Source organism: Acipenser ruthenus, chromosome 2, assembly GCF_902713425.1.
Source record: "Acipenser ruthenus chromosome 2, fAciRut3.2 maternal haplotype, whole genome shotgun sequence".
NCBI classification, from domain to species: domain Eukaryota; kingdom Metazoa; phylum Chordata; class Actinopteri; order Acipenseriformes; family Acipenseridae; genus Acipenser; species Acipenser ruthenus.
In genome coordinates, this window is record NC_081190.1 from 31,219,121 (window position 1) to 31,236,643 (window position 17,523).

The window sequence follows — 17,523 nt, forward strand, 5'->3', positions numbered from 1 at the left end:
GGTTAGCTCACAATAACCAAAAAAGATCGCTCAATGTCTCATCCCCAGTTGGTATGTTTTGACACTTTTCATGATGCACAAAAAGAATCTTTCATTTGCCAAACTAATACCAACATTTGCATACGGCAAAAATGTGTTAGAAAAAGAAATCCATTGATTAGGCAAGACATAACATGGCCTAATCATTTATTTCCATATAAATGCATATTTAAGCAGTGTAACATTTTGAAACAGTAATTATAACAGTAACTGTCAACCAGAATGTATCAAATACTGGAGTGTACTGCCTTACATTTCATTTTCTGCCAATCCACTGTGAAAAAGACAACGATGAGTTTACAGTGCAGCTGTGCATTCCGGTACCATTTTAAAACTAGTGCAATGTGGCGCTCCACTTTTTTTGGTGTTTAAATTATATTCTGAAACTGCAAAAGCGAATACAAGGTCTGGGACTGGGGGGGAAGGGCCAGGCAACTGCCCCCCCCCCCCCCCCCGCCCTACAGCAAATGACGCCCCTGATAGGAATAGAATCTCTCTTAGAAGCAGAGTTGCCAAGTCCGCTTATAATAAACGGGATTGGGCTTGTTTTTTTTGGAGTCATGGTTGGAATTTGAGAGTCGCGGGTTGGAATTTGCATAAACGCCCATACTCTCACTATTTTTCTGTCAGAAATCTGGCAACCCTGCTTAGAAGTTAAGAATCATACATCTTTTACCAGACACATTTTTAGGAAGTTCATATTACAGTGAAGCGATTCTGATGGTCGCAATTCTGAGTAAAAAAAAAAAACAAATCACATTTGAGATGATGCAGTTAAAAAAATAAATAAATACAGTACATATAGTACAAATAGAGCAAAATGAGGTTCTTGAATGATCAGGTTTGCAGTATACATTTTAGGATGACTGTATTAAGATGTTTGAATCGTTCAAATTGATTCATTTAATATTGCCAGAATGTCTACACCAATGATAACAGCAACAATACTTGAGTTTGTTCTGCTCATTCCAGACCTGCCTTTTTAATTTTTGTTTTCTAGCTACCTTCTGTCCTGAATCATTAACTATTACAGTCAACAAGGGTGAACTTGTCAACATTTCTTTTACACGTGTGAAGCAAGTCTCAGAGGACGCTGTCATCTATAAAAATGGTAAAGGGGTTTTCAGTCATTTTTTTTAAATGAGCATAATCCGTTTTGGAATTTAAAGTGAATTATTTTGACTCATGAAAAAATGTTTGTGACTTGTGAGCTTATCCTGCAATACAATTGTATAAAAGTCAGTCTAGTTATGAACTTGTGGAGTGTCATGAAGTTAGTACTCTTTGAGATTAATTAAACTTATAAAATATTTCACAAATACACAAACAATACATAGAGATTCCAGAAGCATACGATAGACAGAATCCCTCGAGTGCGTCCTCCATTAGTGGTGCACATCACCATTAAAGACACGAGTAAAACAATTGAAATGTCGATCATGGATTTCTTATTGTTACCATCTTTTAAAATAAAGAGCCATGTCAACTAGATGTGATGAAAAGGTTATCAGAGGGACAATATAGCATTGCTGCCAAAAGCCTAGGAGAAGAGCCAGCGCACCATGTCACCACCTGAAACTTAGATACAGATTCAACTTTGTAAGGACCTGAGCCACATCCTCTTTTTTATATTGTGACAAACAATGCAATACTTTCTAATGTGAACCCATTCAACACCAAGTTTCATAATGTAATTAAACATATTAAATATTGGTCCTATTTTTCGTAGGTATATTTAGCGTTAACTGCCGAAAACCCTCTTTTTTAAATTCAAATTGACAGTTTTCATTGGTGTTTTTCAGGCTCCTTTATTCACTCTGTGCTAAGAGATGAGGTGCACCCGACACTGGTGTATTCATTCTCTTCTGTTCAGCTGCAAGACGCGGGTCTCTACGCTGCCAGATACATCGGCGGAACCATCTTCACCTCGGCTCTCACTAGGCTGATAGTAAGAAGTCAGTGCAATCTCATTTATACTAAAGCTGTCTGCAATACAAATAGAAGGTTTCACAGTCCTTGATTAGCACTTATCTACTTAATGTTAGAACTAACTAGAACTAAACTAAAGAAGTTTACAATCACAGTAAAAGGAAGGCAACCCCACTGAACCACAAATTATACTCACTCCAGGTACTGGCCCATACAGTTTCTTTAAAATGTTCCAAACTTAAAATAATATGCTACATGTTATCATTCAGGAACACTGGAATTACCTTATTTGGTATCTCCTATTACCTGGAAGCCAAAAGATGACCTTATCATTACTTATTGCCTTTACATTTCTCTCTCACTTACACAACACTGCCATTTTATTAGCAAATGTCATTTGAATTCAAGAATAACTGTTGTCTTTTTTTTGTTTAAAGAAAACATTATAAATAATTATTGATCACTCGTATCAGTCATTATTAAGAAAATAATTGTACAAAATGTCTTCAGACGTTTATGTATTTTCATACTTTGTGTCGTACATTTGCACCTGGCTTCTGATTTGTTCTAATTTCTCTTTTGTTTTTCCTTTACAAGAATGTGCTGCTGGAAAGTGGGGCCCTGACTGTAAACAGAACTGCCCTATATGCCTAAACAGTGGAGTCTGCCACGATGAGACAGGAGATTGCATCTGTCCACCCGGCTTCATGGGACAAACATGTGAAATAGGTAAAGGGCTTAATCATGTGAGGTGGTGTTAGCAGGTATTTTAATAATGTTTTTTCCAAGTCTGTTTTCACAAATAAATAAAGTTTGACATTGGTGGAACTTTCATTCATTATGATTGGTTTAACCAGCCTCATTTAGAAGGGGGTTGTGACACAAAATACACAAGCAAGTCTGATCAAATCAGCAGATCAGCAGCAGAGGAGTCAGAGATGAAAAACAGTACTATAGAAAAAATGTCACCAATAGTAAATCACATCTGGTTAATCACATATGCATGCTACAGTCAGCAACAGTAAATGTGTAGTACAAGCATGGGAAACTGCACAATTGTATTTCCTACCAATTTGGGTATCCACTGATTGGATAGCTCATGAGCCGATCAAGGGAAACATATCTCATTCTACCTGTATGCATCTTTCTGTTTGACTTGGATGTGGCAGCCATCCAATTTTAACCTGACTGACTCTAGTACCATATAATATAATAATATTATACTAAGGAGGTGGGTATTTTACATCACATGGGCAGTGTGGAAATAGTATTATTGTTTGCTTTCGAGGTTAAATAATCTGACTAAAATATATTTATGTCCAGCTTGTGGTAAGAACAGATTTGGAAGAAGCTGTAAAGAAAAGTGCAATGGTGGGAGCTGTCAGTCTCGCGTGTTCTGTCTACGAGATCCCTACGGGTGCTCTTGTGCTACAGGCTGGAAGGGAATAAGATGCAATGAAGGTGAGGAATGGGTAGATTCTGGGTGTTTACCAACTGCACTTTCTACAAAGCAGAGATTCTAGTTAAAGTCCAAGTCCTGCTGAAATCCTGGCCCAATTGTCAATATACGTTACTAATCCTTCCTGCAAGGGGCCTTAGTCACAAATTACAGTATGTCCACCTGTGTCATCTTAAAATATATTATTTATTATTATTTGTTTATTTAGCAGACGCCTTTATCCAAGGCGACTTATAGAGACTAGGGTGTGTGAACTATGCATCAGCTGCAGTCACTTACAACTACGTCTCACCCAAAAGGCGGAGCACAAGGAGGTTAAGTGACTTGCTCAGGGTCACACAATGAGTCAGTGGCTGAGGTGGGATTTGAACCGGGGACTTCCTGGTTACAAGCCCTTTTCTTTAACCACTGGACCATAGTTCACCCCATTTGACCACAATTCATGTTTTGGACCAGTGAGACGAGCCCAGGAAGATCACAATTTCTAAATAAGATGTCCAGTTTTTCTAATCTGCCTGAATGACCACGTCAAGAGATACCTGTCACATTGGACAGCAATTGCATTTTTGCTTTGTGGAAATAATACAGTCTTTTACCCTGTCATTAACAATCTGTTCTTTCAGCTTGCCCGCCCGGGTATTACGGAGCTGGCTGTAAACTCAAGTGTGAGTGTCGAGACCGTGGTGTTTGCGACCGCTTCCGAGGGTGCCTCTGCAAGGGCTGGCATGGCCAACGCTGTGAGAAAGAAGGTAAAGCAAGGTAACTCTGTACTAACTGCCTATTTTCAGCGGGAAGGAGGCCACCAGCTATCTGGCTCCAATGGTCATTGTAACACAAAAGATGTTGACAAAAACTGGTCAGATGCTTGTCTTATTTTATTTTATGTCTTATGTATTTTATGATTCCTTGTAGTTTGACTTCATATCCTATGATTTAGAGTTTAAAGTTATGGACGATAGCCCCAAAGCTCAGACTTCTTCACATTTATATATTGGTAATATTTTATTTTCAGTCAGATTTTGAACAACATCTAGTCCCACAAAGGGCAAAATAGTTGGGCAGCATTACTGTGAACTAGTTATGTTTATCAAATTACATTGAGTAATTCATATTCATAATTTATTTCCTCTGTTACAGGTTCTCAAGATGTGCCTCCTCAGGTGACAAGTAACCTAAGGGATGTTGAACTGAATTATGGGATAACTTACAGTCTCAACTGTTCTGCAACAGGCTATCCTCCTTTGCTCCATGGAGAGATTATGCTGCTGAAACCTGACAAAACAACTGTTGAAGTAGGTCACTGGTGATACTATTGTGATTGAAGTTATCTGCTGCATTAGTAAAACTGGTAAAAAAAAAAAAAAAAATCCATTGTTTTTGTGTAGCTAGACTCAAAATGCCATACACATCATTCTCATCAATCTTATAAAGCTGGTTATGTTATTAGAATATTTTTCCCATTATGTCTGAACAATGTTTTCCAGCTTCTGGAAATGCTGATATATTGTGGTAACTACATGGAATGCATTGGGCTTGCTGTGTATTCAGTACTGTGACTAGGTGGGTGGAAAGGAAACATGGAGGACAAGAAAATAATATTTAATGCAATATATTTTTAGGTTGTCAAGAAACATTTCCATATTTTCTGGCTGACCCTTTCCTTAAGTTAGGGAGAAAAGTTGATGTGACCCGAATCAGAATTGTTACCTAAGTGAGGAATAAATCAATAAATATGCTATCAACGTATATCTTTAATGTACATTTTAGCCCACTGTGTATATTTGATTGATATTCTTGGGATCCAAATAAATCTGTTGCATGCATAATGATGAAGTTCTAACTTCAATGTTGTTTTGATTTTGTTTCTAGCCAACAGATACTCAAACCTTGAGCAGCCAGTCTACTGCCTTATTCAAAGTGGAGAAGATCCAACTCCGCGACTCAGGAACCTGGTCCTGCCAGGTGAACACTGCTTCTGGATATACAGAAAAATCTTTTAATGTGGATGTGAAAGGTAGGGGACCCAGAGAAACAATGGACTGGTTTACTGAATGAGAACAGTGTTTCGCTCTCCTCACAATACCCACCTTAACTTTCATAGCACAGCTTTTCTGCCTCCTGTGTACTATGTATTGTTGCAATTTTATTTTTAAATCACAATTGTTTTGACATCTGTGTCTATATTAATACAATTGATTTTTAGCAAGGTATTTTCACTGCACTCCTGCTACGCTATTTTACTGGAAAATAAAATAAAAAGAATTCCAAGGAAAATGCTACAAATTGAGAAACAGACAAGTGTGAGGGTGCTTAAGAGAATAATATTATTTAGTTGTTGTTGTTTTTTTCTCATATAGTACAAATAATACTAAAATACTAAAATAATACTAAAAAATGGTTTGAAATTATACCCTATAATATCCTAGAGACAAAGAAGTGTAAATACAGTTTTCTTTTTTTCTAGTTTCTCCAACGCCACTGTATGCCCCAACTTTGAACAGCAGTGGGCCTTATCACCTGGTAATTTCCATCAACAAGGAGCCCTATAATGGTGATGGACCTATAACATCTGTAAAGCTTCTGTACAAATCAGCCAGGGCACCGCAGTCATGGTCATCCATTGAAGGTAATATTTGTTGTTTAGAAAGGGGTAATGATCCCTATTAATCCAGTTAATTCTGTGCAACTGCATGACACAGTGTCCAAGTCACAAAGCTTAACCCATGAGAAATTTAAAGAATGAAAGATTTCCATTACTAAATTGTTTTTACTTTTCAACAAACTGTATTGAACTTTTGAGTTTTCTGATTATGGGTGGGTATTGCAATACTGTATGTGGAAAGGCCAAAAGGAGTAGGCCACAGTTGACCAACCATAAGTTGTATTTTATATGTTCTATGTATTTAGAAAAAAAATGTTTCGGAACATGTTGTTTTTTTGTTTTGTTTCTTTTCTAAATTACTTTCTTTTCTAAGTTATCTTTAACATTCTTAAAAAAAAAAAAAGTTAATTCATAAAAATATAAATCTTTCTTATAATATTAAAATATATATATGAATTAATAACTGCAATTGTTGTAATATTCTCACAATCATTTCTGAAAACAAGATTGCTAATGTTTTGCTTCATTTCTACATTTGTAATTTTTGGTCTCCCACTTGCGACAAAACTCTGTAATGTTTCTTCAATGACCAGTATGTAATATACCAGCCACAGTTCTTTACTGAAAGTACTGTAACCATTTTTATTTTCTCAGTGAATGGGCCACTAGTGAAGCTCGAGAAACTGAACCCAATGACAGTGTATAATATATGTGTCCAGCTGAGTCGCCAAGGAGACGGAGGTCAAGGGCATCCAGGTCCTGAGGCCAGCTGTTCTACTGCCATGCTAGGTAAGGATTGCCTGTGTACTAAGATACCTTCTAATCAAGCTGTAAAATCGAATGGGAGTGAGTGAAGAGTTTTGTCTGCTTTTCAGATCACACAGTAAAATCCTAATCACGTACAAATCATTTTAGAACACATTTCATTGTAATGAAGATAATTTCCCAAATGTAATTCATACAGGGCATTCTTACAATCACACAAGCAACATTTTGTAATACTGCATCCTTGCTGTCAACAATTATCCAGCTAGATCAAAACAATACCCCATATAACCTATTTTTACACTTTGCTTGTCTTTATATTTAGCACTAAAAGACATGCAGAGATCTCTCATAATATTGTATCTTGGGAGAAAGTTTAAAATGGGCTCTGAAAGGTTAAAAGTATAAGACTATTTTGAGCTCAGGCCACCAAATTAGTGACCCAATTCAGTTATATAAAACGGTCTTCATCTGATATTGACAAAAATCTCCTTGCATGTGGACCTTCTCTATAACTGGGCAGGCTTGTAATTAATTTGAATGTTGGGGTTATTGTGGACTCATTATTAAAAGTACAGTATCTTTCCAATATGGTGAGGCAATAAAAAACTGATACAATGTTCAAATTTAGCACAGAGAGTAGAACAAGAAGGAAACTGAGTAAAAGTCAGTTTAGAATGTAAGGTAGGAAGCACTTATTTACAGAGTTATACATGGAATACATGGAATAGCCTCCCGGGTGAAGTAGTAGGGAAAACTGGGAACATTTACTAAACGACTAGATTCTGTCCTATTAAATTAGATCCCTCAAGTAAGGGAAAATGGTTCGGTAAGAAGGGAGTCTTGATGGGCAGAATGGCCTCTTCTCATTTCCTATCTTTTCTTATGTTCGTTTGCTGTTTCCCAGATCTTCCTCCGCCATCGGGGGTGAAACTGATTCCAGTCAGCCAGACGTCCCTGAGCCTTATGTGGGAGCCTGTGGCCGGATCTCCAGAGGAGGAGCGCATTTACCAGGTGGAATGCAGTCCGGTAAACGACAGATCTGAGAAGAATATATTCCTAGAGGTGCTAAGGAACTTCTCCAGCGTAGATATCAAGGATCTGGAACCCAAGCAGATGTACCAGTGTAAGGTCCGTGTGACATGCAAGTCTGTAGGCCAGTGGAGCAATCCTGTGTCTGCTTGGACTTTCAGCGATGGTAAGGCTTGTATATCTTGAAGTTGACCCCCAAGCTGCACAGTAAAGCCGGGGCGTACCGTTCTATGGGCTCTGTTTTGAAGTGCAGTGACAAAGGCAGATTTTCTGAGAGGAATAAAAGTGTATAGCTAGTTTAAATATACAATTATTTCATTCCGCTGTCATTTTGTTGTTGCACAGTTAGTTTGTATTTAACCATGCTTTCCCCAAGCTTATACTTTGCATTTATTGTGAAATACCTCATCATTGATGTTAAACATTTTTCTGAATGATATTTATCCGTGTCTGCTTGGCTGTATTGAACATTTTGTTTAAGATTATTAATCAGCTGGTAATTTGCTCTTGAAACAATTCACTGTCCACCACTGTAAATGTCCTGGGAGAACCCCTTTATATTCTTTATATTCTGAAAAACATTTTGCTGTTCATACTGTTCAATTAATACCCGCTTTAAATCATGTTGCTGTTTCCTCACTTTTTTAACAATAGCAGTGATTGAAAAATCTGATTTTATATTGCATGTCAGGGAAATATTGTAATTCTCTTTATGTAATTCTCAAGAATGTTACAGTACATTGTACCACCATGGTTATTTGGATAAGTAACAAGTTACATAGACACCTCTACAGGTTCTGAATTTCCCAGTACTAATTTCTACAAACTTGTTTTGAATTGACAGAGCTCCCACCCCCTCCTTTCAACATCCAGAAAATTAACATCACAGATTCCTCAGCCATCATTTCCTGGTCCCTTGAGGAGGGAAACTCTATCTCCTCTGTCATTATCCGCTATAAGAACAGTGATGCCGAGGACTATAGCCAGCAGACTGAGATTAATGTCCGGGAGCATGCCGTCACGCAGTTTCAGTTGAGAGGTCTGAAGTCTGACACTCACTACATGGTCGAGATCTGGGCAAAGAACAACATTGGAGTAAGCCAGGGAAACCCCAGACTGGAAATAAAGATGAGAAAACAGCAGGATAACCACAGTAAGTTTAACATTTTGTGAGGTAAAACAGAACCAACTCTGGTCTCAATAGACTGTTCTCACTAATATATTTAAGGACAGAGGCAGTTCCATTACCAAGGAACAAACAACAGCAATGCCATTATCTCTATTACATTATAATTTTTTTTTTTTAAATTGTATTATTTACCTTTGTTTGTCTGAAATAAATTGTTGTTCACTGGAAGGGTTTTTTTTTAGCAGGGTTCAATAATCTGTGTGAAGGATTTCATCTGTAAGAAGTGGTTTTAGAACAGGTGCTCCTAATTAGTGTCAACTTCTCAGCTGTGCTTTATTTGCCATTCCGTTACTGAGTAAAAACAGAACAGCTGACCAGCATAAAAAACAATGGGAGAGCATTGTGGTATAAATACATTAGATTTTATAGGCCATTTTAGAAGCACTATAACACCCAAAGGCATGTAGTTTTACTTAGACAGCCCACTTATCAGTGGTTGATGGTACAAGGCAACAAACCTGAGGCATTTCAGTACAATGGCACGCCTCGCTGTGTGTTTTTGCAAACATATTTTACAACTGATAAATTAACAAAACAACCTGGATTAAATATAAAAGTAGAAGCTTTTATATACTGGACAATTACTTAATCCAGCCCAAACATATTGTTAATAATAATAGACAAAAATAATCATAAACCTACCCTTTAATGCAAACAAAATATATCCAATTGGCATATTAGTTTTCTGATTTAAAGTTATCTAAAAGTGAGTTGCATTCTACATTGAAAATTTGAAATGGTTTTTGACATGTCTGACATTGTTTTATGTGGTGTGAATCTTTTCCAGTGTCGTCGTATAATTTCCAAAGTGAAGGCAACATGCTGCTCATTGCTATCCTGGGGTCTGCAGGAATGACCTGCTTCACCATTCTGATAGCCTTCTTCATAGTGCTGCAGCTCAAGAGAGCCACCTTCCAGCGCAGGATGGTACAGGCTTTCCAAAATGGAGTGGTATGTACTGCTTACAGATCAAGACTGAGTGTAAATATAACATTTTTCTGTGAATTACAATTTATATGTGTGTTTGACAGATTTTTTGGCACCGTTTTAATGTTTGGTTTTAATATATATGTAATATATAATATTTCAATTTTCCTGTAACTCACTGAAGAGGCCCGTCTATTATTTTTTTATAATACATGGATACCCTTGTGATGCTAATATTAAGAAGACGAGGTTCAGCAGTGCAGTGCAGTTCGTTTTTTTTGTTTTTTTTAAATAGTGTTTTTCAGTGCTGTACAGACGTTCTGTGTCGTTATCCGTTTAGTTTCACTGAGATATGAATGTACCAGCTTTACATCTTTTTTTTTTTAACATATTCTCATTTTGTTGATGATTGATGAACATTTCTGTACTGTGGGCGTTGTCGCATGATTGAAAACGAGACATTTTGTGTTTGAATTGAAAGTGATGGTCTCGAGGAGTCGAATGGGTCAAAGTTCAAGTATATTTTCCTGTAGAGGAATTATCACTTTTTGACATCACTACATTAACTTCATAAGAAATCATCTCAGATACTCACAATGGAAATGACATCATTCCTGTTGTATTTTGTTCCTATTGACTATATATAGGTATATCTAATTATTTGAAACCTGTTTTCCTTTTGTAGAGGGAAGAACCGGTGGTTCAGTTCAATTCAGGGATGCTCACGGTCGCCAAGAAATCCAAGTCCCAGCCGGAGCCTGTTGTCTACCCCGCCCTCCAGTGGAATGACATTAAATTCCAGGATGTGATTGGTGAGGGGAATTTCGGGCAGGTCTTAAAGGCCCGCATTAAAAAGGACGGGCTCAGAATGGATGCAGCTATCAAAAGAATGAAAGGTATTGCCTTTTAAGTATTTAGTGTTAAATATGAATTCAGAAATGTTGATTTGGTCCATCAATGCATTTCCCTTTCTCGAACACCATTGCATTCCCATCGTACAGCTTTATTATTACCATAGAAGGAATGGGATTTTTCAGTATTTATTTCCCCTCCTAGAATATGCCTCTAAAGATGACCACAAAGACTTTGCTGGTGAGCTGGAAGTTCTTTGTAAACTTGGAAATCACCCCAACATCATTAATTTACTGGGAGCATGTGAACACAGAGGTAGGATTTCTGTAACATCTGACTTCTATTTTGTGACAAGAATTGTAGATATTATAATGTGTAAAAGTAATCCAAAAATATACATATTCACAAAGGTGTTCACAAAAACACTTAGGTCTAGTTCCTGGATAAAAAAGAGGCCTTATTCCCAGGTTGAAAAGGACTCAGCAAGGAAGCTAAGTGTATGTTTGAATAACAAAATACAATCATTGTGTATACTATGAAACAACCGAATAATTGCATTATGACATTGCTAATGTTTGTAATGCACGTCTGTTGGGTGCAGGGTATTTGTATGTTGCGATTGAATACGCACTGCATGGAAACTTACTGGATTTCCTGCGGAAGAGCAGAGTGTTGGAGACAGACCCTGCGTTTGCCATCGCAAACAGCACTGCCTCCACCCTGACCTCTCAGCAGCTCTTGCAGTTTGCAGTGGACGTGGCTCGGGGCATGGACTATCTCAGCCAGAAACAGGTCAGTAATAAACCCTTCTTTTGTTTATCATTATAGAAAAAGTATCACTCCGTGGTCATTATAGCCACATTGTCAGTGTCTTATTAGGCATAATAAACTTTCCAGATTGTAAGCCTCTGGCCCAGGCTTGTAATATATGAAATCTCACTTTAACAGCGGCTTATTTTTAAGCAGCGCCAAACAAGGTTCATAGAAGAACTAGGCTGAGCACCTGAGGTTCTGCCTGCTCATGCTAATTTGTAATATAGCAATCACACCCTCTCTAACTGACAGTAACTGCCAGACAGATAGTTTACTGTGTTTTAGTATAGTAGAAGTGGGTTATGGCTGTTGCTCTTGGTGTTTTCTTCTTAAATAAAGCACTCTAGGGAATGTGCTTACGTGAATTAGACCTGAATTGAAAGCTGAAATATCTGAAGTGGACCTTTAGGGAGGCTTATTGTCAGGCTTAGAGAGCAGGCATTCTGTACAATAGTAATGCAATAAAAATCAACAGCTGTGAGCATCATTATAAGGTGATTACTGCTTTGGGTTACTTAAGTATTTCCTAGGCAAGGCAGAGAGCACTTAATGGGCAGTTTTGGGGTATTTGGCACAAAAGCTCATCAGAATACTTATTTTGTGCATAAGAATCTTAGAAAAATAATCCTGATTTTACCGAACGCTTTTCACTTTGTTTCTTTATCTGCATTATTAACACAAAATAGGAATAATCTATACATCTATATAAGTGGGCCTGCATTGTATCGTAATTGCTTTGCATGCTTATAATTACAGCTTTGGTTTAGTTTATCCACAGAGATTTAGCTGCCAGAAATATCTTGGTGGGAGAAAACTTTGTTGCAAAGATAGCAGACTTTGGATTATCAAGAGGCCAAGAAGTGTATGTGAAGAAGACAATGGTGAGAATGACTTTAATCTTGTATATTTAATGCTGATGCGTTTCCGTACAGGCCCAGACCCTTAGCAACCAACGAATGACATACTACACAAAACATATTTAAAAAATGAACCTCTCGCTTTAATAATAATAATAATAATAATAATAATAATAATAATAATAATAATAATAATAATAATAATAATCATATTTTTTGGAATCCCATGAAATATTACTAGAGTCTATTATTGTGAGTAATTTCAATTCAGTTTTCATTATTTTTACAGGGGAGGCTTCCAGTTCGTTGGATGGCAATTGAGTCCCTTAATTACAGTGTCTATACAAGTAACAGTGATGTGTGAGTATCTGCAGTTTTTGTTTTACTGATTTTCAAGAAATTAGAAATTAGGCAATCGAAGTATAAACAGTATAGATTACATTGATTACATGGCCTAGTTAAAAGCTACTACACAAAATGATCTACAATTATTGGCACAGTATAATGAATACAAAGGATTATATATAAACAGGAATGTGCATTTGTATACATTATAATATACCTTTTGAGGTTGCAATGCCAACAGTGCCAACCAACCTGTTTTACTCCTAGAAATGTCAACTGGAAACAAAGGTACCAGGTTTAGTTCAGAAGAGTCCTATGGGCCATATTCAGAAAGCCTGTACCATCTTTTAAAGCAAAACTCAAACTGCTAATATTACAGAACTATCAAGAAACAATTAAATTGCATACTGTACAAAACTATTAAATTAACCACCTGCTTTATTTATTTGAAGCTTTAACATCAACATTGTTTTATTTTTTGCTGATAATTTAGATTAATTTAGTACAGGCTTTTTGAATAAGGCCCCTTGTTTGCTATTTAGAAGTGTGCTACTTTACATTTCAAAGAAAAAAAATATTTTTCACTGGCTTAATGTGGTTCTAATTTTACAGATGGTCATACGGTGTACTGCTGTGGGAGATTGTAAGCTTAGGTAGGTATTGTGAGTCTAACAATCATACACTTGCTGCACTCACATTTGAATGCATTGTTTTTATCTTTGTGTTCTCTCTTGATTTCATCAGACATCTATACATGCAATGCAGTGGCACTACAATGATAATGCAATTATTCTGTACTAAGGGTCAGTGATAACACAGGAGCAGCTTCAATGGTATGAGACATGTGTAGAATGGGGCCACAGTATTATTCTTAGATTTTTACATAACAATAAATGGTATGAACCAATCTATGGTAATCTGCTGCAGTAGAATTATACCATATTGGCACCTACATGCTATAATATCAGAATCATTGATCAATTTTTCTGTACAGTAGTTAGCACCAGTAGTTAGGGTAGGATAATACACTGGTATTATAAGTGCGTCCCATTTCTGTAAGGTGATCAGCCTTGTCTTTAGGATACTGATTTGCATGACCTGCCTGTCCTAGATGTTGCTATTTACCTCCAGTGCTGCTTGTGTCTTATTAAAGGTGGCACGCCCTACTGTGGAATGACCTGTGCTGAACTCTATGAGAAGCTTCCACAGAGATACAGGCTGGAGAAGCCGCTCAACTGTGAAGATGAGGTGTACGTTCTACCAAGCACGCTAACATGGATACATAGTTTTTAAATTGAATTACATTTTATTGAAGTATTTATTTATTACTCAAAGATTCAGTGAGTCAGGTCATAATAATAATAATAATAATAATAATAATAATAATAATAATAATAATAATAATAAAACGTCAAACAAACACCACAAAGGCGAAACAACCAGTCACATACCGTACAATATTGAAAACAATCACATGATGTATTTAGATGCATTATTAATGCAATTTTAAACTGGTCTGCCGGCTCAAGAATACTGGTGAATATGTTCTATAATTACTCATTAAATAATGTGAGAGATGTCATTTAAAAAAGGAAGAATGTTATAAACCAGTAGAGAGACCTTCTTGTTTCAATTGCTATTAATGCTGTTTCTGAATAAAGATTAAAATTATGATTTGTTGCTTCTCTATCTAAAGCAAATCTACATACTTTATATATCTACTCAACTAATTGTCCCCATAATCTATCTGAGGAAATAAAATTCGGGTACCACTATTTTTTTCCTATTTCTCATGCTCACGCACTGTTTTACCCTACAAGGACTCTAACATAATTGTTTATATCAAAGTTAGTGCTCTATACAAATGAATCTAAATTCACTTTATCCAAAATTCACCCTCTCAAGTTGTTATGGTCAAGTTACAGTCTGTGCAAACCATAGCTTCAGGTTTATTCACATTCTGTAGCTTTTGAAACCAATCATTCCTGCTGTGATGGATTGTTTCTCATTATTTAAAGGTATGACCTGATGAGACAGTGCTGGCGTGAGAAACCTTACGAAAGACCATCATTTGCACATATCCTGGTATCACTAAACAAAATGCTCGAAGAAAGAAAGGTAAGATTGATTATTTTTTGCAATGATTTGGGAGATAGATAATAAATGTGTCACAAAGTACAGGGGGATGCAATGTAATGTGCTATTTATATAATCAAACACACTGGTTAAATGTTCATCTTTTGAGACATTATGGTTGTAATGTGGTTAAGATCTGGCCTTGCAGTTCAAGGTACCAAGTTTGCACCTGTGCATTGGGTTGCTTTGCTCGGTTTGTCTCCACGCCTGTTAGGAACACTGGTGCCTGCGAATGTTTTAGTATGAACCCATTGCAGAACCATAGTACCAGTGTACAACCATTTCCACTACAGGTGTATGGTAGGTGTACAATAGGAGTTGCTATTCTAAGATTTGCACTGGAAGCATTTTCATGAATTACAGCTTCGTTTTCTACCTCACATTGTTTTTTGCAGACATACGTCAACACAACTCTGTATGAGAAGTTCACTTATGCAGGCATTGACTGTTTGGCAGAAGAAGCAGGTTAAATAAAAAGAAAGAGGATGAAGCCAATGCTACCACTTGTCCTTAACTGCATCATATTGTACAAGCAATTTACTTTAGAAGAGCATGAATGAATCGTTTGCAGAAATATGCTACCGGTATTCATTATTGCTTTGGACAGTATAGAGATTATCCTATTTCCTTTCCATACTTTGCACAATATGTCCCAATGAAGGACCCCCTTTCTCCCACAAGTTCTCCCATAAGCCATTTATTTTAGGGGTAATCACAGTATAGCAAGGAATAGGTGATTTGTGCAATCCAGGGTGATTTCCCAGTGCTGGAAAATGGTCTAACAATCTAGCTGTAGCTTATCCCTCCTGGCATAGGTTGATCAAATCAACTGTGTCTAAATGTAAAATGAAAAAATAACCTATATAGCTAAAAGGAGGAAAAGATCATATCTGATGTATAGAGATGGATTAACTAAACATTTGCTTTAGTGCAAGGTTTGCCCCAGTTTTTCCTAAATGTTAAATAAACAACTCTGGGGTACATTCGTCAAAACAAAGACAATAATACTAAATTCATACATAAGGGGAGTTTCATACATGTGGTATTCCTTTTCTAAAACAAATGTACATAAATACAAACGTGTTACTTTTTGTGTGTTTTTTTCATCTTTATACGGCACCTGCATGTGTTGCATCATTTTAATTTCCATGGATCATAATGTATTGCCATTTTATCACCTGAAATTCATTTTACATCTCCTGCTTAGGAATTTCTTTGTAATTGTAAGTTCATGTTGCCATTAGAACAGGCACTGCTAAAGTCTTTTGTGATATACTGTAAAAACTGTTCATAAAAAGGTTGTTTTAAAGATGATTCTATAAATCAGTGCCGTGTGATTTAATAAACTGACTGGTGATGCCTCACAACAAAGTAAATGCATTCATATATAACGGTTGTGTCATTTTGTTCCCTAAACTGCAGCCAAGAGAGACATTATCAATTGCCTATTATGTGACTATAACAAACTATATTACTCAGTGTTGCTGTCTGCTGTGTTGTACACATTCCTGCAATATCTTCACACATTTCCTTGTTGTTTTGATATTTTTATTCATATGTCCTTGGTCATAAATCAAATTATTTCATTGTTACCATAAATGCAAAAACAAGATGGGACAATTAAATGTATCTATCTTTCAAGATTAAGGCATTTTACATATTTACAGTAGCGTCAAATATTCAAAAGTGCAGTTAAAGCAGGCAAAGTTAGGAACTTTCCATAGTTTTCAGCCTAGCAATGCATCTTTCTTTCTTTCAGGGTGTAAGACAGTTATCCAGAAAATTAGTTGCCTACACCCACCAGTTTTTGATTCAAGTGCATGCAGAAAACTAACTGAAGTTTGAACAGAAATAAATAACCTACTGTCAGATTACCTACGTTTTCTAATTATTTAATACTTAGTTTTCCATGAAACATTTTAAGTTGGCACCTTTCATACAAGCATGTTTATGTTGATGTAATATACGGTTATGTAATTCAAAAACAAATGCGGTGACCCTCAATATTTGTGTCTGAAATTACAAATGTATAGTGACACTGCAGTTTCATTATAATATTGTCCATTCTAGTTAGGGGTAATTGCCCTTAATTGTTGGGTCATTGATCTCTCATGATTCACAGAGGATTGATGTGTTGCAGGTGCAATTGAGTGGTGATAGTAACTATATTGCTCAATGTGGAGAAATTATGCAGTGATTGGTTGTGTGGTTTTGCAACTGGAAACTGGAAACAAGCATAAATGTAAAACTCTAATAATGTACTGATTTTAAATGGATTCCTTTGTTGTACATACCAAGAGGAGCCTGCAATTTATAACTTAATTTTAAAGTATGTTTTTAGCAATACCTGTGTTAAACATGTTAAAAAGTTTCACAAGGGAAGTTTAATAGAACCAGGATATAAAGTCATCAACCCTTTTCTTAAAAAAAATATATAATATATATGATCAATAAAGCACATACATCGGAAGACATTAATCATTTAAATGTTTGTTTCTTATGCAACTTCCTCATGCAAGAAGTTAAAATGAAAGGAAGGAATGCTGTTGAGTGCTGCACCACAGCACTGATAGGCTCT

General features: G+C 36.4%; 1 protein-coding gene across 1 annotated transcript in view; it reads left to right on the top strand.

Moving 5' to 3' along the window:
• LOC117408563 (angiopoietin-1 receptor-like) overlaps positions 1 to 17,493 on the top strand; it is a 36,049-nt gene extending 18,556 nt beyond the window's left edge. The window contains exons 3-23 of the mRNA XM_034013665.3: positions 1,040 to 1,150; positions 1,842 to 1,994; positions 2,566 to 2,697; positions 3,292 to 3,429; positions 4,051 to 4,176; positions 4,565 to 4,719; positions 5,297 to 5,441; positions 5,892 to 6,053; positions 6,684 to 6,818; positions 7,702 to 7,992; positions 8,671 to 8,979; positions 9,803 to 9,966; positions 10,628 to 10,838; positions 10,999 to 11,109; positions 11,396 to 11,586; positions 12,375 to 12,488; positions 12,754 to 12,824; positions 13,422 to 13,462; positions 13,963 to 14,059; positions 14,828 to 14,927; positions 15,341 to 17,493. Coding sequence (XP_033869556.3) covers positions 1,040 to 1,150; positions 1,842 to 1,994; positions 2,566 to 2,697; positions 3,292 to 3,429; positions 4,051 to 4,176; positions 4,565 to 4,719; positions 5,297 to 5,441; positions 5,892 to 6,053; positions 6,684 to 6,818; positions 7,702 to 7,992; positions 8,671 to 8,979; positions 9,803 to 9,966; positions 10,628 to 10,838; positions 10,999 to 11,109; positions 11,396 to 11,586; positions 12,375 to 12,488; positions 12,754 to 12,824; positions 13,422 to 13,462; positions 13,963 to 14,059; positions 14,828 to 14,927; positions 15,341 to 15,415 — 3,032 coding nt within the window. The 3' untranslated portion in view covers positions 15,416 to 17,493. The remainder of the gene's footprint in view (positions 1 to 1,039; positions 1,151 to 1,841; positions 1,995 to 2,565; positions 2,698 to 3,291; positions 3,430 to 4,050; positions 4,177 to 4,564; positions 4,720 to 5,296; positions 5,442 to 5,891; positions 6,054 to 6,683; positions 6,819 to 7,701; positions 7,993 to 8,670; positions 8,980 to 9,802; positions 9,967 to 10,627; positions 10,839 to 10,998; positions 11,110 to 11,395; positions 11,587 to 12,374; positions 12,489 to 12,753; positions 12,825 to 13,421; positions 13,463 to 13,962; positions 14,060 to 14,827; positions 14,928 to 15,340) is intronic.
• The last annotated feature ends 30 nt before the right edge of the window (positions 17,494 to 17,523 follow it).